The sequence below is a fragment of the Chiroxiphia lanceolata genome, chromosome 6 (genome assembly GCF_009829145.1).
Source record: "Chiroxiphia lanceolata isolate bChiLan1 chromosome 6, bChiLan1.pri, whole genome shotgun sequence".
NCBI lineage: Eukaryota > Metazoa > Chordata > Aves > Passeriformes > Pipridae > Chiroxiphia > Chiroxiphia lanceolata.
In genome coordinates, this window is record NC_045642.1 from 55,180,697 (window position 1) to 55,200,277 (window position 19,581).

Below are 19,581 nucleotides of genomic sequence, written 5' to 3' on the forward strand. Positions count from 1 at the left end.
GGTATTAACATGAGGCACCTGGAAGGTAAGAAAGAGACATTTGATCATAGGCTACAGGTTGATTTGAATAAATCAATGATATGAAGAATTTTCTTTAAAAACCTAATAAATTCAGCACAAACACACAAAAGAAATCTTACTTGGACTTGCTACCAGTTATTATACAATCCCTTCCAACTGCCAGTTTATTATAGGATATAACCTTAGTGTTGCACACTGCCTTTCTGTAAGCCATCTGGTATTCCAAAATTCTGCCATGACCAGACATTTCAGAGAGAATGAAGGTAATTATGGCATCCCTGGAGATGGGTGGCACCCTCTTCCCCAAGGGCACAGCAAGGCTAACCCCCATCAGCCAGATGATGCCCTGGAGGAGCACTTAGGGTGACACAAGATGGAAAACAATGTGGAACTGCAGGGTGTAGACTAGGTATAACTGCAACAAGGCCAAAGGGAGCTTTGGTTTGCTTGCTTTTCTTATATCATAAAACTAAGTCTGTCAACCACTCACCTGACAATTATACTAGTTTTTTGCTTTGTTTTCCTCCAGCCTTCCTTGAGATTTTGATTTGGTTTACAGACTACTTGGTGATCATGATCACAGATTTGATTTTGTGTATGTGTTCTGGACTTCATTAGGAACATTTGACTGCATCACTATGTTTCCTCTCTCGTGAGATGTTTTTGAATAGCTGCCTGAAAGACAGGTTTCACAAGGAATTCCTGTAGCACAGAAGTTTGTCTGGCAAAACTAATTGAGGAGAAATGGTCCAATTAAGAAACTCATTGTACTTTTCCATTTCTAATGGCAAACTCTGCAACAATTTATGTCCTGTAGGAAGAGTTTGCAGACTTAGAAAAGGTCCTCATTATTTTTGAGCTGACAAGCAGTGCAACTCATGCAATCATCTGTGCTTGGCAGTCCCCAGAACCAAATGCTGCAGAGAGAAAGGGTAAGTGTTGTGGAAAGCCTTCAACAAAAGCACAGCTCATCTTTTGGCTTCTTCAGTTAATGACCAGCTTTCAGCTGACATCTACATGCCTACTCATAGAACTGAAAGCATTATGGACATCATTGTTTCATATAGCAAACCAGAATCACACCCAGGTCAGCCAACTCATACATGCCCCACCATAGCTCAGCAAAAACTTTAAATGTAATTTCTCAGCTTCATCTAAAACAGAAAGCCTGACAGCATTTCAAGGAATATTTCCCTAAGAATCCATTTTTTTAATGAAAGCTCATAAGCAAGAGTGGAACAGATACAGAGCTTACTCAAAACATCAGCTCTGAAAAACATCTGGTTATGTCTCTGCTACCAGTTTCCTCTACCAGGAACATTCTCCTGGATCCTGCCATTTAAATGTCTCCTGCTGGCAGCCAGCTTGAACCCCCAGGCCTTCAATCCATGAGCTCAGTATTAATGTCCTTCCACACCTTCAAGTTCTCAGCTGAGAATTCTCCAAAGGAGAGGATAAACCTATATGAAAATAAAATTCGGAGTTTTTTCAGTTAAACCATTTCAGGCACCAACATCTGCCTGTCCCAAACACACACAAAAAAATCCTTAGCAAAGTAATTCCCTCCTTTGATAAGCAAACAGGTGATCGAGACAAACAGGTCAGCAGCTGGCTGAGCCACATCTACGGCCATGGCCCAGATGACTTACTGGTCTTTGAAGAATACATTTCCTTCAAATAAGCTGTATTGTTAAAAGAGAGAGAAAAAAGATTAAGTTTTTACCTGTAGGAACATTCAACCTTTTTTAAACTTTATTCTTACCTGTCTTCTGGGCTAGGCTTATCCAGACTGCATGTAGTACATTGACAAGATTGTATTTTGTCCAGAGGTTGGACTCATGGATCTTGGAGGTTTTTTCCAACCTTAATGATTCTGTAACAAATGATCACTTGTGACACGATCACAAAAGTGCGATTGAAAGCAACTGGTTTATTTTCCATACATGATTCATTTGTGTTGCCTTCGTCATATGCCATTACTAAAGCAGAAAATTCCTACTTCTCTGTAGGAGTCAACAGTGACACCTTTCCTTCTTCCTCCTCCAGTTACTTAACTATGCAAGTTGATCTAATGACTGCTACTGAAAATCTTACCCTTTGCTCCCTAGCCCGTGGCTGCATGATCCACCCCTTCATTTTGCAGCACTTCTGGCCCATATACCTTCCTAAAAGCCATTTTGGCTCATTAAACCCCCCCTCCTCCATTTTTGTTGTTTGTTTTCTGCCATTTTATTGGATTGGCTCATTAGAGTTGGCCAAGCAGCAGAAACTGCACAAAGGCAGCAGCTTTCTGGGCAGAAACAGAATTCCCGATTTCCATCAGCAGCGAGCCGATAACGTGGCTCACTGCATCTCGAAAAAACACACCGAGCCACCAGAACAATCAGGGAACCTGCCTCATCTGCACAGTTGAAAACCAGATTAGCTAAACTCCTGCTAGAGGTTCTGGAATCCACACTGACTTTGCGCGAAGAGACTCAACGCCATCCGTTTTGCCAGCTCATCTGTTCCGGCAGCATCCTCCAGCAGGAAAAGTGGAGAGATGTTAACACAGCCACCAGCATTCCTGCAGTGATCACCCAACTGGAACCCCGGAGGATGCAAAGCTGCCAATGAAGAAGGAATGCAAGCAACAATGATGTGATGTGAACTCAAGGCTGAACGCAGAGAAAACCAAAAGGCAACAGATTTACCAAGTAGGAGTGGTTTCCACACAAAGAACTTTATTTTCATAATTACAGCAGTGAAAAAGCAGACTTTTAAAGAAGGAGAGGAGAAAGAAGAGAGCTTTATGTCTGCATGTTTAATAAAAACACTTTCTCTAGGACAAAAATCATTTACATTCTGATAACTCACATTCAAACATAAACAGAGAAAGGCATCAGGGCATAACATTCAAATGAATACCTAGCAAAAGTAGTAATGTATTTGTATTAATAATCAAGAATGTAACACTGCAATATTTAATCTTGAATCTGTATATACAAATGCCATATCCTACACAGCAATAACTGAAGACATATACACCATGAAGAGCACGTACATCGATTTCTGTTAAATTGAACAGGTAGGAATTGTACTTAACAAAAATCTCTTCCAAACTGGTATCACACAAAAACCAATCTGAGTGGCAAACAACAAAAATAAACACTGAAATAACTAAAGAAAATTAGTTTTAAAAGAAATTCAATTAACAAATAGGAATCACGATGCAGGATTACCTCTCCCCCAAATGTCCGATCGATTATTTTCCTCTAAGTTAAATAACACAGCACAAAGAAAAGTTATTCTATTTCAGTATAGTACTAAAACACAGGCTTTTGCCATTTGGTCCATTTACATTTTGCTGATTATTTCAGCCTGCTGTATCAGAAAGAAAAGTTGTGTGTCTCTCGATCTTTGGATATAAAAAACCAGAGAAATTACATTCTTCAGCATAGAAGCAAATTTTTGAGAAATCTGTGCATTTCTTTCTCCTTTTTTTTTTTTTTTTGGTTAAGCACATTTATTTTATTACTTTCATTCATGCAAAAACTGTGAACTGATCCCATTCCAGATGAGGATTTTACCATAAAATTTAAATAGTCAATTTATTAGATTACAGAACAATGGAAAAAAAGCTTAATCCACATAATACCTTGCTACTGAACTCAGTTAAAATTGCACTAACCTTACACATTTGCCTTCTTAGAGATGCAGGCGTAATAATTCATTCAGAAAAGCTAAAAGACAAATTTAAAGTAGAACAGATCTGATAACTATACTTATTCATCTTTACATAAGAGGCTCAAACATTTATAAAACTACACGTAACCTCCAGAGAACACAGACACCAAATTGTTTAAACAAACTACAAGTAATCACTGCAGACCTGACAGTAATATTAAAGAAAAATTAATAATGCTATCAAAATCTTATCTTTCCTAAAACTGTAAGTGCAAATCTGAAGTTGCAGTTCAAACGTGTAGAAAGGTTGAAATGAGTAAAATAATTCAGGTGTATAACACTATTATTGTTCTGTGTTAGCCACACAGTACTCAAATATAGATTGGAATTTTAACCAGGGGAAATTTCTTTTTCGTGAAAGAAAGATAAATTCAATGGGGTTGTGTCTCTGAAGGAGCAGGAAGAATCCTCCAAAAAACATTCTGTCATTGCCAAATTGTGCCTTAGGCACTGCACTCAATTAGATCAGTTTTGGCAAGCAGATTTGCAAAGCAAACACCTGTACAATCACAAACAAAATCTATTCACACTCTGAAGGTATGCAGCCTTCAATCAGCATCTCATAGTATATTACAGAACATATTCTTCTTGGAGCAATAGGCATAGAAGACCTGCCCAAAGTCCCCCACCTCCACATCAATGCTTTAGTTTTTAAGGAGAATCCATATTTCCCAAATCTGATACTCATTCTCGGGACTCTACAGGACAACTGTCACCTATTCTATCATGTTAACTTGACATATCCTATAGCAGAATTAGATATATATGTGAAAAATCCAGTTTGCAAAGATTACAAACGTAACAAGCTGCCAGTAAACAGTTCCTGTATCTACATATGACGGTGCAAGTTAGCAGTGTCATAAAGGCACTTGTCTCTCACAGACAGTACTGTCTTCTCTAATCAGACAAAAATAGATCTTAAAAATATTTAACATCTGAAATGGTTTTTACTCCTTAAAGTGGTGCAAATCATCATCTATAGAACAGTAATTCCTTAGTTCATCATGAAAGAGCTGAGTGCAAATTATCCATAATTGAATATATCTTTATAATTAATTCGTTTTAATGCCATGCTCTCATAAAATGCCAAAAAACATGCCATAGTAGAAATGTGATTGGCACTAGCAGCCACAAACAAAAAGGTAGGTGCATACAATTGTACAAGCAAGCTTATTTATGAAGATAATAAAACAATTAAGTGATGAGTTGCAAGGAGAGACATTTGCCACAAGTCTTTTCCAAGACATTCTTGAAGCCACACCTGACCATGTATCACACGTTTACATCATTAGGACATCTTTATAGCTAGCTACCTAATTTTACAAAAATAATTCCAAAATGCTCGTTTCACTTCAAAGTGAATTCTGTTTGTTTTCACCAAATGTGAAAACCAGATGCAACAGCAGAGTTTTAAAAGACACCTAAGCAGCCACTAAATAAAGTTCAGTGCAGTTTTCAAGGGTTTATAGATGGCAGTTTGAAATCCTCGAAATCCCCTTTATCTGTTTGGTATAAACGCACAGATTTTCCTCTCCAAGTCTCAGTACCTTAAAGCAATGACTTGAAAGAGTTTCCACCAACAAAAGACGTGTTTTTGCAAATCAAAGGGCTCAGGTATTATAAAAAATTGACATAATTGGCTTTGCCTATGTAAATGCTCGTTTGCAGTTGGCATTACAGCTCCATTAACTGAGAAATCTAGACGGTGTGATGGATGGAATAAATCAAGTACAATCCAGAAGCCAGCAGGCTTTTTGCCCTTAATACTTTCTGTTGTAACAGCACATTAAGAGTATATCCAGACTGCTGTGAAGTTGCTGGATGAAGCCTCATGCTTGAATACTAATTTTCATGTCCAGTCTCTTTAAATAATTTTGCCAGTATTATACCATAAAGAAGTTTCTGTGTCTTTGAAAAATCTGCATTCATTGAACATTGCACAAGGCTATTGAAACAAAAACAGGAGAGAAAAAAAGAAAGAAAGAAAAAAAGCCATTTGTTCAAGTATTAAGCTATTCCTTCAGAGAATTGCACTTCTTTGCTTATAGCAGTGACCAGAATTGCTGATGGTGTACTGACAGTTGCCATGGCAAGTGGGTGACTGCGTGGGATAGCAGACATATAGCCAAGTCAACTGCTTATGCAATCTCCGTGATTTCAGCAAGCACAGAACACACCACTTTATTATGTGCTGCCAATGATCTGCATAAAGTGCCAGAGGAAAAAGTGTTCTTCTGTGTCAGGCCGTGGCTGTTTCAGTATTCCCATTCATCTGTTTTCATGTCCAGGTAGTAAAGAATATTCTGTGCAAGCTTTACTGCCTGCTTCCTGGCAGCCTTACACCGCTCGTCACCTTGTGGATCAACAGCATCCAGGGCCAGAAGCTGTTTTGTAAGAAGTTCTTCCAATCTCATATAGTTTTTATCCGTTCTGTTTCCATCAAATGAAATCACCTCTTGCTGAATTTGAGACAAGTTTCCAAGAACAGTCCAAACTGCTTTATGAGACTGATGTTCGGCAGCAGTTTGCTCTGGATACATTTGCCTTTTCTCCAGTGCTTCCTTCAAATCAATATATGTTATAAGAGTTTGAACTTCAATTACTGCTCTTCTCCTGGCCTCTCTAATACAGGGATTTTTTCCAGCACTCACCTCATCTAGGTGGGCAATCAATCCCTGCAATTCTGCTTTGGATCCCAAATACAAATCAGAAGCATTCTCTGTTTTTAAAAGTAAAGAATTAACTTCCTTCATCTTCTTGCGGATCTCTTCTATTTTTAGAATGGACTGATTTTGTGCCAAATCATAAGCGTGAGTAGAATTTGCTTCCTCTTCCAAGTCCAGGTATTTCTGCAATTTATTGATCTCTTCTACTACTTCCTTTCTGTAATTTCTGATTTCTGTGCGACCACAGACATCCAAAGCATCCAAATCAGCAATGAGGCCTGTAAGCACACAGGACAGGTGCCTGCAGGTGTCATTTCTGCTCACTCCCATCAGAAGAGCAATAAGAGTTCCTCTTGCTTTGTTCACATCACACATTACAGAGTTAATTTTGGCGACAGAAGGATGTGCATCATTAGAGAGTGGCAGGGACAGCTGTTGCTTCATACCATTTTCTATAATCTCCTGAACAGCACACACTTTTGTCAGAGTGCGATACCTTGCTTTGCGTAAAGAAACTTTCCCTCCAGTTTTCACCTGGGTAAGCCTCAACACAATGTCCTGGATTCCTTCTTCAAATTCGTCACTAATACAGTTTCCTCCTTTGTAAAAAGGCGTGATCTCGCGTTCCACAAGAGACTGTGCCTCCTTGAATATGGACTCTATTTCCAGTCTGCGCGGATGGTTTGCATTTTGTTCCAGTTCCTTCAGCAGCCTCTCTGTTTCCTGGGCAGCTCGCTTTCTGGCTTGCTGGATATCCCCCTTCCCTTCCGTGTCTACAGAATCTATTTCAAAGAGCTGTTTAGTAAGGCTCCTTTCCAATTTCTTGTAATCTCGGTCGGTAGACAGACCACTGAAGACAGCCACTTGCTGTTCAATCTCTTTGACTTCTTTCTGTATTTCATGCAACCGTTTTATGGATGGGTGTTGGTTACCCATATCCATTCCTCTTCTCTCGTCCAGTTTCAGATGAACTGTAAGGCAAAGGAGAACAAGACTTGCTTAAGTGCTACGCAAGCACAGGTCGCAACTTTCACTTCCTGAAGCACTTCAGCACTAAAGCTATTTTAAAAATCTCTAGCAATAAGCATAAACCACTTGGCTGATACTTCACCGCCCTTTCTCTAATTTTTTTACACCTATCTCCCAGTCGGGCCGCAGGGGTGATGCTTGAGTTGCCACACCACCAGCTCTCGGCGCTCACCCACAGCCTTCAGCCCTCCCTTCCCCACCTGCTCTGCAGCTGAAGCCACCGCAGAACAAACAGGACACCCGCAGCCCAAGGGGGAACCCGGAGGGGAAGGGGAGAACAGCGGCTGAGCGGAAAACAGCGGTTGTGCCACAACCCCGGGGCAGCGCCGCCTTCCCCGCACTCACCTCGCTCCCCTTCAGCACCCGCCGCCCGCGGCCCCTCCACGGCCGCCACCTCCCGCCTCCCCCGCGGCGGGGCCCGGCGGGGCGGGCAAATGACAACGGGCTGCCGCGGGGGCACCTGCGGGAGGCTCGTCCCCGGCGCCCCCGCCCCGCCGCCTCAACTCACCCTTCGGCCGCCCGGCCCAGGACCCGCTGCCCGGCCCGGCTCTGCGCCACGGGCCGAGCACCGCGAACCGCCCGAGCCCCGCCCGGCCCGGCCGCGCGGAGGGAGGCGGAGGCGGGGGCGGGACCGGCCCCGTCCCGGCCCCGCCCCGCCCGCTGCGCCCGTGCGGCACCGCCGTAAAGCGCCGGGACATGGCGGCCGTGCCGCTGCTGCGGGCGGGCGGCTGCTGCCGCCGCCAGCGCCGCCTCCTCATCGCCTCCTCCTCCTCCAGCTCCTTCTCCTGCTCCCCCGGCGGCGGCCGCGCGGCTGAGCGCGGGGAGCGGCCGGACGGCGCGGTAAACCCGGACGGGGGGGCGGCAGCTCCTGCGGGGGCCGCGGGGGAAGGCTCGGGGGCCGACGCCTCCGCGGAGCCCTGGGCGGGGAGCGCTGGTGGGGCGGGGGCGTCCCGACGGAAACCCGCGTTCCGCACAGAAACCCGCGTTCCCCGCGGCCTCTCGCCGCGAGTGTGTTTGCCGAGGTCCCCGGGGTTTGTTGTGGCCCGGCGGGGCCGTGAGTGACGGGGCGGTTGGGTAACAGCTCTGCCCGAACCCGTCCGGGGCAGGTACACGCTGTGTGTGGTCACAAAGATGCAGGAACAACGCCGGGCTTTGGTAAACTTGGAATCACAGAACGACCTGAGTTGGAACGAACCCATAAGGATCATGTAGGTCTGACTCCCGGCCCTGCACAGGACAGCTCCAAGAATTATACCATGTGTTTAAGAGAGTTGTTCGAAAGCTCTTTGAGCTCTGTCAGCCTTGGGGCTGTGACCACTTCCCTGGGGAGTCTGTTCCAGTGCCCAACTACCCTCTGGGTGAAGAGCCTTTTCCTAATATCCAGCCTAAACCTCCCCTGGCACCACGTCATGCCATTCCCTCAAGTGCTGTCACTGGTCACCAGACCTCAGAGATCAGTGCCATAAAAAGCTTGCACACATGCTAGTTCTTGCCATCACGTATTTTAACAAAGTAGAGTGTTAGTGATAGAAAAATGAAAACAAAAAAAAAGATGCTTTTAAAAAAACATGCTGTGATTCATGTCTATGGTAACGGAGTCAAAAGTATCTTCTCTGTAGTGCATTTTTGAGTAAAGGTAAATTGTAAATGTATCTCATTGTTCTTGGTTACAGTAAACGAACGTGCATAATTTCGGAACTTATTATGCTTGTATGTTTTAAGGTTGCGTGGAGTTTTGGGATTTATTTCAAATCAAGATACGAGCCGAAGTGCTCATAGCAGAATTCCGTCTGTGTTTCCCAGGGCCTGGGTTTCAGCCCCCCCGCGCACTCCCACAACGACTGGATCGGGCCCCCGGACAAGCATTCCAACCTGCGCCCCGTCATCTTCTACGTGCCCCCCGAGGAGTCGCCCCTGGAGCGGCGGCTGCGGGAGGCACGGCAGGAGGCCCAGGCCTGCAACCAGCGCTTCTGGGCACGGCACAACTGCGCCTTTCGACAGGTGAGCCTGACACAACACCCGCTGCCGCTCAGCGCCTGCCTGCACGCCCAAAACTGGGAGGCGTGGGCTCCCTGAGGTTCTGCCCGCCCTTAGTGGCTGGTAACTGATACAGTTTCTTTTAAAACAGTGTCTTTGCAGAAATTACAATTTTTTTGTCATTCATTTCTTTAAAAAAATCCCAGAATGTTTGCCTTTTATCCTGTCTTGTGCCGAAAGTATAAAGTTGTAGCTGCCCGACATGCAAGACCTGGCTGTGACTAGAGCAGCTGTTGAAAATGATTCTGTAGCTTGTCTTCTTCTATCCTAAGTGAGAGAAATTAGGTGTAATCACCACAGTTAAAAGAGGGACATGCACTGTTTCACCCCAACAGTGCTAAAGTGAGGACTTTTCAGTCATGCCCTGTCTTCTTTCCTGATTTCAGCGTCTCCTAACCAATGCTCTGGGGGTTTTTTGAAGCACAGTAACAGTTCAGTAATTCACCATCATTTGTGATGAACTTTGAACATCATATCCTCCCAAAACTTGCCAAGATCCCAGACAAAAATCTTGGTGGTTTTTTTTTTTTAAATTCCACAGAAATGCTTTTTAAGTTTGAAAAACACACAAATATTGTGTTGCCATCTAAGTAATGTTAATTTTTTTAGGTGGTATATTTTTCTCTGTGCTCAGAAACTCAGTTACACAGTACAGCACATCTCCATAGTTTGTCTTATAAATTGAAAGTTTGAATCCTGTCAAACAGTCCTGAAGCTCAGCTGTAGCATTATTCCACAAGTAAGTTTTATAAGTATCAATAGACTGCTTGCATGAATTAATTGAGGCTTGCAGAGAGCAGGATCTAAGTAACAAAGTTACGGGTTTAACTAACTCACTGGATTGAGGAAAATGTTTAGTTGACACTTCCAAGTATAATGAGTTGTTGCTAGTTATTTCAGAGGGTGTTAAACACCACATTGCTATGTAATTAAAAACAATGGTTAACTTCAAGGACTGACTACATCAGATTCTAATGTGGAAAAACATGTTTTAGGAAAAAGAAGAATTTATTTATTCAAGACTGAAAGCCAAGGGTCTGGAAATGAGAGATGAAACAGGTTAGTGAGATCTTTGTTTAAGGTTTAGGATGCATTCTGAATTCCACTTAACTTTGAATTTTGTTAGTTTATGCTCTTTGTCTCCTGTCAAAAGTAAATCTTACAGGTAGGATTTAGAAGTGTTTTCAGGAGCATGATAAAAAAAGAAGAGAGGAGCTCTTCAGAGATGTGCACGTGGGGGTCAGATCATCTGTTGCACTCTTCTTCCCCTAATTCCTTCCCTGCAGCGGGAGGGGATGTGCTGAAATCTTAGCTCAGTAATAGAATAGTTTTATAGCCTAGGGAGGAAGGGGCTTTTTACTTTCACACCTCCTAACCCAGTGAGCTGGCTGAGGCAAACATATAGAGCGTTTGCCTCAAGTGTGTGTTACAATTGGGTGGATAAATTCACAATCTTTGCCTTCAGGTCCGTAGTGTAAACAATGAACACAATATTTTTCCTTCAGGGGAAAGAAGACAGCTTCTGGGGAGATGGCAGCTGCTATCTGCCTGTCTTTGCCTGAGCACAGTTGCTGTAAAATAGTTGTCTCTCTAATTCATTATGTGAAGCTGAAAACAAAATGCCTTCATAATAACAGTGAATTGGCCATTGTAGTATGAGGTTGAACATTTTGTTCACAGAATAATGATCTGTTTGAGTTTAGTAAAGCAACTGCTCTGACGTTCTGTGTATCACAGACCATTATTTTTTTTTGTTTGTTTTTATCCTGGTGATCAGTGCATGGTTGAGAAGTAATTTTAATTAAGTTCTGTGTTGTTTTGAAAACACTTCTTTTATGTTGCTATTTTGTATTTGTTTTGTTTTTATACCCTAGAGATAAAAAAGAGTGAGCATGTACCTTCCTTAAAAATATAATTATTTTGACTGCATGCATCTATTACACAGCTGTGAGTGTATTTAAAAATAGGGAATAATCATATACATGAACAGTTGGAGAACAAAATTTACTGTTCTACATAATTAATCAATTCTGCTGATACCAATATTCAGTAACAAATTATAGGTTTTACTAAGGCAGCCTTCAGATAGTTTTAAAGCAAATTTATCCCATAGTATGATAATCCATTGTAACATATTAGTTTTGTAAATAATGACAAATAGAACCAATCAATAATTTACACTTCTGTGATCAGTCTCAGGAGCCTTAAAATGCATTTTGAAACAGTAACAAGTTGAATATCACAATTCCGTCTCCCTCACCATATTCATGTTCTCTGGGACATTCACATTTGACTCTCATTGTAGGGACATTTTGTTCCAGAACGTTTGTATGGGAATTGTCTGGTAGAGTTGAGAATATTTGTTGGTTCTCAGGATTACACATCTGTGCTGTATCCACAGGTTTTCCTGTCCCTCGTTTTATATTCTGCTGATGAATGGCACATTCAAAATCATCTTTCGTTTTTGCTTCTTCACAAATCACTAGATTGTTTGTTTGTAAGTGTGACATCTCAGAACATACACTTTTTGGTGTAAGTTACTTGAAATTTATCAACAGTAACAGAAAAACCCACACATCTGAAAATACCATGTCAGTTATGGATAGTGTTCTTTCAATATTTGCTTTAAGGGGGGAAATTTAAATAACTAAGTGCTCTTACTGATATTGTTTAGACTTACAGCCCTGTGAGAAATTAGTTTTATTCAAAGGATAAATGGGCTTTTTCATAGGGGTTCACTAGTTCCCTAAATCATCTAAGGGCTGATAAACTTAATCACTTCCATAAATAATAGGGGCTTAGGAACTGTGTCAACTTCAAAATTATCAGTATTTTTAATCTGCTGTGTTCCCTAGCTAAGTTTTGAAAAGTTGGAAGATAAAATTCAGAGTTACACAGGAAGCTTGTAGGAGCAAGGAGTCAGACCTTGCTCTCCTGCATCTGAACCCAGGGTTTTAATCCAAAGAATTACCTTGACTTTGTTAAACAAACACTTATTTTTAGGTCAAAAAGCAACACTGAATGCAGAAGAAATGGCTGACTTTTACAAGGACTTTCTAAGTAAAAATTTTAGAAAACATATGCAGTATAACAGGTATGTAGAAGGTATTTATGTTGACCATTATACATTACAGACTAAGACAAAGATAAGGTCAAGTTTAAAATTTGAACATTTTTCCCCATAATTGGTGAAACAGCACCTAAAACTATAATTTTAGAATTTTTTTGCGCTATTATGAGTATTTGACAGAAATTTGCATTATTGTTTGAGTTCTACTGCTGCTTATTGTTTTAGTGGAAAGATGAAGCTTGTGTCTGAGATTTAAAGAGACAAGATCAGGCACTCAATTTTTTTATCTTAGGGCATGGGTCTTTCCATGCTGCTAATTGAAACTGATAAATATGCAAATAAACTGGTTGAAATTTCTGTATAACAGATTCTAGTTGACTGTTAAATGAGGACTAATAAATGTGATTTATTTCGAAAGAAAATTGTTTCATTGAAGTAATATTTAATATTCTTGGTTCTATCATTTTGCAAGCATATAGTAAAAATGAAAGTGATTAGCCTTGAGTTTGAGGGTTTTTTTGTGTGGCAAGGCATTAGTAAATCGATTGCCTGAACTCATCCTGTGTAGAACCTCAGCTATACCTTAGTAAACCCACATCCACCTTTTCACAAGATCTTTGTTTCATTGTTTCAACGTTACTGTTTGTACAATAACTTGATAAACTGGGTTGGGGATCTGAAAGGACTGAAAAATGACTTGTGAACACACATAACCCCCCTGCAAGTAGCTGTGAACACTTGACAAAGGGCTAGAAATGAGGAAGGACAGCACTTAATCCAGTCACAGTAGTACTGCCCACTGAATATGAAACCACAACTTCAGTTTCCTCTCTGTATTGAATTGAAAGGTTATTGGGCTCAAAAGTATCAAGTGTTACTGGGTTCCTAATGGTGCAATGCTAGTGAGAGTTCTGCTGTCACTGTAACTGATCTCTAACAAATTGTGGTTTAAGGTTCTTCCTATGTATATCATGCATAAACCATAAAATACTACCCTTTAGGAACAATTTAACTGTAAAAAATATTTAAAACAAATACAGACATCTTGTCTTGCCCATGGGGGACAGGGCGGCAACCTCACTGTAAACTGAAGCAACAGATGGAGAGTAAGAAATTGCTTTTAGTGGAAGGATTGTTGTTCAAATTGCCTATAACTGATAAATGGGAATGCAAGTAGTTGATCTTGGTACTGGTCACCATTTGCCATTGTTGGAGTGACCTTTTGATAGTGTCCCATCCTCATGGTGAGAGAATTCAGGCTTTGTGCTTAAATGTGATTTTCGTTGTCGCTGCCTTGTAAAATCAGGCAGTGTCAGCTGCATCACTGTAGTTTCAAAGTGGAACTGCACAGCCCTGGAAGCAGCAGAGCTTTTTACTGGCACTCTAATTTTGAGGGGTCATGTTATAAAAATCTGTTTATGCATTTAGCTGTATGTTCTTTTGCAGTATTGCCAGCTGGCCTGAAAACTGTGGCAGCTGAAGTGTTGCAACTTCTAAAATTTAGATAAAATGGAAGCAATAACTGTGCATAAATACCTTGAATATTTAGTTCAGGGTACCTAGACTGGAAATACAGTCTAGTTTAGGAAAAAAATTCGAGAAGGATATAGGAAATTAAACATGAAAGGGGAAAAGAAACAGTTGCAATGTTAGCATGATATTTTGATTTAACATGACATCTGAAGGGGTAGCTCAGTGTTGCTTGTCAGTGTGAATTTGGCTACTGTCCTTACTGAGAGGTTAGTGTCTCAGGCTTATGTTAGATCTGTGCATGCAAGATTTCCCACAAAGATTTCAAGAGAAGACCTAAATCCTAGTGTTTAATGTTCCTTGCTAGTTCTATGATTCTATGTATTCTATTGCTGCTTGTGCAGCACTTTACAAAATGGGGGCAGGGTTCTTGTTAGAAATTAGAAAGAAATTTTGATATTATTTTAGTTTGTAATAAGGGCAAGAATTTGAAGCAAGTTCTCAGAGGTTAAAAAGGGCTGATACAGACTATTCTGTGTATAACTTGAACTGGTTCCAGAAGCCATGCACGCTTCATAAAAATTAAATTATTTAAAGATGTAAAGACAAACTCCGGCAATATTAAAGGCATCATCTTTAAAGGATACTGCAGGAGAAAGATAATGTTTCCTGTATTGGATTATACAATAATCTTTGCAGTGTGATTTGATTTTATTTTTCCCTACCCTCACAGGTGGCCAACTATGCCCTTTTTGACACATGTATCTTCATCCACTTACAAACAAATCTTAGCCATTGCACAGCACTGTCAGGAAGTTATTCTAGATAGTTTGGTGATCAGCTTTACTTTTGAAACATGAGATATAGTTTTAACTACTTTATCTTACTTGATTTCAAATACAGTTAGAACCCTGTAGTCCATTCATGGATGTGGATATACACGTAGACTTTTTCATAGGTTATTTAACTCCTATTAGGCAGGAAAAGTGTTGTCACAAAGAACACAAAATGCAGGTTATCACTGAATTGTCATTTGTCAATGCCAAAGGATATTTTAATGTAATTGTGTACCCTTTTCCTGTTCTTGTTCTGTGTGCTGATTTTTTCTTGGCTTTGGAATCCTAGAGACTGGTATAAACGTAATTTTACGATCACATTCCTCATGGGACAAGTAGCACTGGCAAGAGCTCTGAGGTGGCTTCGTTGGAAAAAGAAAAATGCAGAATGTTAATCACAGCTCTGTGAAGAATGCAACACTAGCTAGGCCTGGTATAAACATGTTGTTTACAGTGATGTTCAGAATCTGAATGATGTAATAATTGCCTGAGTCTGTTTGTTAAACTATGTCAATAAAAGTCAATATTGGTCTTAATTTATAATCACTACGTAGATTTCCTTTACCCTTTATTCCAAGAAAATATAAAATATTTCTCCATCAAAATAAAACTAAGAAAACTGTTAAAAACTCTTTCTCGTTTACATCAAATGGAATGGGTAATAATGACTGTCACATTTTTACCACAGAACCATGGGTACTAAATAACATGTGATTCAGTCTGCTCTCCTGAACTCTGGTCACAGAATGATGTCTCCAGCAACCATATTAGTATATAAAGACAAAAATGCCTCATTTTGCAGCAGTTGCCTGTCTGGGGCAGTAGCAATCCATATGTAATACAAAATCAGTGAAGGAACAGGTATGATTTGTGAGTATATACGCAATCAACTTTGAATAATCCTCTCTTCAGTGTGATTGTTCAATACTTTTAGTAAAGATTTAAGATAGGATTTCCTATAAATTACTAATGCAGTAGGATCTTCATAAATACATTTTTTTTTATTAAAAGGAATGTGTCTTCCTTGGAGAAGAATTCCTCTAACCTATAATTGGTAAAGATTTTAGTTGCCAAGCAATAAAGCAGATGCATTGCAAGCCACTTAATCTTGGTAGAAGAGGAAACTGGTAACTGCTGTAAGGAGAACAACATTACTACAAGTAAGCACTACTTTCTCCTGGTTCATTTCTTTCAAAAAAAGATGCTGTTCTCAGCAGTTTCTCTGAGGCACTCAAAACTACCCACCTGAGGGTGATTTTTCTGGCCTCCAGGTATGTAACATCAATGTATGTAACTTGGAAGCATGTTGGTTCAAGTGTTATGCCATGTATTCGTAATTTAAAAGAAGTTTCATTCCTCAGAATTTTCTCTCTGCCCTTTTATACAGTTAAATGATTTTTTTATCCACTGCCTACTAAGAGGATTCTGATAAAAAGAATGTATGCTGTCACATGAAGTGTATTTTCCTAAAGCTTTGCTGAAGGGGAGGTTCTGCTTTTGGAAACATCATCTCAGTAGCCATTGACCTGTTTTTCATATCTAAACATGACATGATTTATTCACAGACTTTTTCAGCTGGAGCAAAAAGAGCTTTGTCTGTCGTATCAACTGTAATAATTCCTTTGCAAGATGAAATAAATATTAATGATATAGTAGTGGATCTCACTTGCATACAATGATGATATTATTGGTGCTAAAGTGGTCACTGAATTGTGTGAGTGTTGTGTTATTAATAAACTAAAACAGTAATTGCTGAGATAATAGCCAATACTTCTAGCAAAAATATTTGTGAATGTTACACTGCATCAGTGCTGTAATTAAAAATTTACAAAATGCCACCTTTAGAAAAATAACTTTTTAAAATAGACTACTGTGGGTATGTAATGTAATTCTTCGGGGTTTTACAGTAAATCATATCTTACAGCATACAAACTTTGACCATAATGTGAATGCATACATTAATAAATATTTCTGATGTAAAACAATGGATACTGTAAGAAAATACCCCAGAAAGGGAGGGACCAGACTGGTGGTTAATGGCCATATGTTCTGACAGCCTGTGTATAAGATCCCTGAGGTAGTTTCACATGCTTTAAGTGGGTAGAGGTCAATCAAAAGCATTTTCATCTCCTGAGCTGCTCACTTCCATTAACACAGACATTTTTGTGTCTGCCTGCTGAACCAGATCAGGAGATTGATTCACTGCTAGAATTAACCCAAGGAAAAAACTGTTCGATGTCAGTTGAATTAATATGCCTCATCATCAGATATGTGTTGTTTGGCATGGGGGAGCTGTGGGAATTCAGATGGAAGGTTTGGATTGTCCTTCAGTAAATCACAGTTAAAACTGTTTTCTGAACATGTAATTTTAGTATTGATCACCTAAAACCAATATGAGCACACAATGGATCATGCTAGGATTCTGCTCTGAGCTTCTTTATCTTTTAAATACCTCCAGGGACAGTGACTCAAGTACTGCCCTGAGCAGCCTGTTCCACTGCCTGACAACCCTTTTGGTGAAGAAATTTTTCCTACTACCTGACCTAAACTTCCCCTGGCACAATTTGAAGCTGTTTTCTCTCATTCTATCACTTGTTATTTGGCAGAAGAGACCAACTCTCACCTCTCTACAACCTCCTTTCAGGCAGCTGTAGGGAGCCATAAGGTCCCCCTTAACCTCCTTTTCTCCAGACTATGTTTAGTCTCCAGTTCCCTCAGCCGCTTCTTACAGGACCTGTGCTCCAGATTCTTCACCAGCTCCACTGCCCTTCTCTGGACTCGCTCCAGCACCTCAATATCCTTGTCATGAGGGGCCCAAAACTGGATGCAGCACTCAAGGTGTCTCAACAGTGCTGAGTACAGGGGGACAATCACTGCCCTGATCCTACTGGCCACGCTATTTCTGATCCAAGCCAGGATGTCATTGGCCTTCTTGGCCACCTGGGCACACTCTTGACTCATGTTTGGCTGCTGTTGACCAGCACCCCCAGGTCCTTTTCTGCTGGGCAGCTTTCCAGCCACTCTGCCCCCAGCCTGGAGTGCTGTGTAGTTGTTGGGATCCAAGGGCAGGACTTGGCACTTCACCTTGTAGAACCTCAGACAACTGGCCTTGGCCCATCGATCCAGCCTGTCCAGATCCCTCTGCAGAGCCTTCCTGCAGTCCAGCAGATCAACACTCCTGGTCAGCTTGGTGTCATTAGCAAACTGACTGAGTGTGCCCTTGATCCCCTCATCCAGATCATTGATAAAGTTATGAAACAGGACTGGTCCCAAGACTGAGCTCTGGGAAACACCATTAGTGAACAGCTGACAACTGGACGTGGCACCATTCGCCACCACTCTCTGGGCCTGGCCAAACAGCCAGTTTATTACCTGGTGAACAATGCACCCATCTGAGCCGTGAGCAGCCAGTTTCTCCAGGAGAGTGCTCTGGGAAACAGAGTCAAAGGCTTTACTGAAGTTAAGGTAGACAACACCCACGTTTCCCTCATTCTCTGCGGGTCATCTTGTCACAGAAGGAAATCAGGTCAGTCAAGCAGGACCTGCCTTTCATAAACCCAGTGCTGGCTGGGTCTGATGCCCTGATTGTCCTGCCCATGCCACATGATGGCACCCAAGATGATCTGCTCCATCACTTTCCCCAGCACTGAGGTCAGGCTAACAGGCCTGTAGTTTTCCTGGATCCTCCTGGCCCTGTAGATGAGTGTCACATTTGACAACCTCCAGCCAACTGAGACCTCCCCATTTAGCCAGGACGGCTGATAAATGATGGAAAGTGGCTCAGTGAGCACTTCCACCAGCTCCCTGAGTACCCTGGGGTGGAGCCTCTCTGGCCCCATAGACCACTGTGTTTCTAAGTGGTGTAACAGGTCACTGACCATTCCCGCTTGGATTATGGGGGCTTCATTCTGCTCCCCATTCCTGTCTTCCAGATTAGAGGGCTGGGTACCTGGAGAACAACTGGTCTTGCTATTAAAGACTGAGGCAAAGAAGGCATTAAGTACCTCTGCGTTTTCCTCATCCCTTGTTACTATGTTTTCCTCCCATCCAATAAGGGATGGAGGTTTCCCTACATAATCTCATGTCATGCCTGTAGTCCTCCTTAATTGCCTGCCCCTACTTCCAAATGTTATAAACTCTCCTTTTTTCCCTGAGTTCCTCCCACGTCTCTCAAGTTCAACAAGGCCAGTCATCTTGTCTTTCAGCACATGGGGACGGCCCATTCTCAAGCACTTCCATGGTTTCTAACACATCAATATCCCTCGTGGCTTTGCTGCCACATATGTCCCCTATCTCTCCTGAGACAACAGACTGAAGGACCTCCCCAGCACACTGTCCCTCAAACACAGGCCTGTTGCCCCCAGGCTTATCTCTAGCAGGCCTGGTTTTATCCATTTGCCCCTTCAAATTCATTAGGATTCTGTGTGGAGTGCTGAGTCCCTTCATCTAAACTCTATTGAAGAGCTGAGGTATTTATCTATTAGGTAAGTGTTGAGCTCTGATTTAGAGTATCTAATAAAGCCACTGTGAAAAGATATTAAAAATAATCCATCTGAAATATTGAGTCTCATTACCAAAACCCACATACGTTTACTGAGATGATTACATTTTCTGAACAGACAAAAGCCTTATCCTTTTCACCAGTGTTGCATTGCTTTTGGTTTGTTTTTTTCTTGACTCAGAGCAATTGTAATAATGCCAGCAGCTTCCAGATATTATTGATCAT

General features: G+C 41.4%; 2 protein-coding genes across 3 annotated transcripts; one reads left to right on the plus strand and one right to left on the minus strand.

Annotated features, from left to right (window-relative positions):
- Positions 1-2,724: 2,724 nt before the first annotated feature.
- Positions 2,725-8,043, minus strand: BAG5 (BAG cochaperone 5). The gene is made up of 2 exons (XM_032690640.1): positions 7,951-8,043; positions 2,725-7,384 (listed from the first exon to the last, which is right to left on the minus strand). Exon 2 carries the CDS (start codon positions 7,353-7,355, stop codon positions 6,003-6,005), a length of 1,353 nt encoding a protein of 450 aa, XP_032546531.1. The 5' UTR covers positions 7,356-7,384; positions 7,951-8,043; the 3' UTR covers positions 2,725-6,002.
- A 95-nt stretch (positions 8,044-8,138) lies between these two features.
- LOC116788146 (cytochrome c oxidase assembly factor 8) lies at positions 8,139-16,510 on the plus strand. Of its 2 annotated transcripts, none has more exons than XM_032690641.1 (5): positions 8,139-8,282; positions 9,246-9,443; positions 10,475-10,538; positions 12,483-12,573; positions 15,145-16,510. In XM_032690641.1, exons 1-5 carry the CDS (start codon positions 8,139-8,141, stop codon positions 15,248-15,250), a joined length of 603 nt encoding a protein of 200 aa, XP_032546532.1. In that variant the 3' UTR covers positions 15,251-16,510. The 2 variants fall into 2 exon arrangements, with proteins under 2 accessions (XP_032546532.1, XP_032546533.1); XM_032690642.1 differs by lacking the exon at positions 8,139-8,282 and adding an exon at positions 8,559-8,597 and having other exon boundaries at positions 14,753-16,510.
- The last annotated feature ends 3,071 nt before the right edge of the window (positions 16,511-19,581 follow it).

Excerpts from the sequence above, each read along its gene's own strand:
- BAG5 (XM_032690640.1), bottom strand. The coding sequence starts at position 7,355 with ATGGATATGGGTAACCAACACCCATCCATAAAACGGTTGCATGAAATA.
- LOC116788146 (XM_032690641.1), top strand. The coding sequence starts at position 8,139 with ATGGCGGCCGTGCCGCTGCTGCGGGCGGGCGGCTGCTGCCGCCGCCAG. Across the intron at positions 8,283-9,245 it reads GGGAGCGGCCGGACGGCGCG|GGCCTGGGTTTCAGCCCCCC; the intron begins GTAAACCCGGAC and ends TGTGTTTCCCAG. Across the intron at positions 10,539-12,482 it reads GGAAATGAGAGATGAAACAG|GTCAAAAAGCAACACTGAAT; the intron begins GTTAGTGAGATC and ends ACTTATTTTTAG.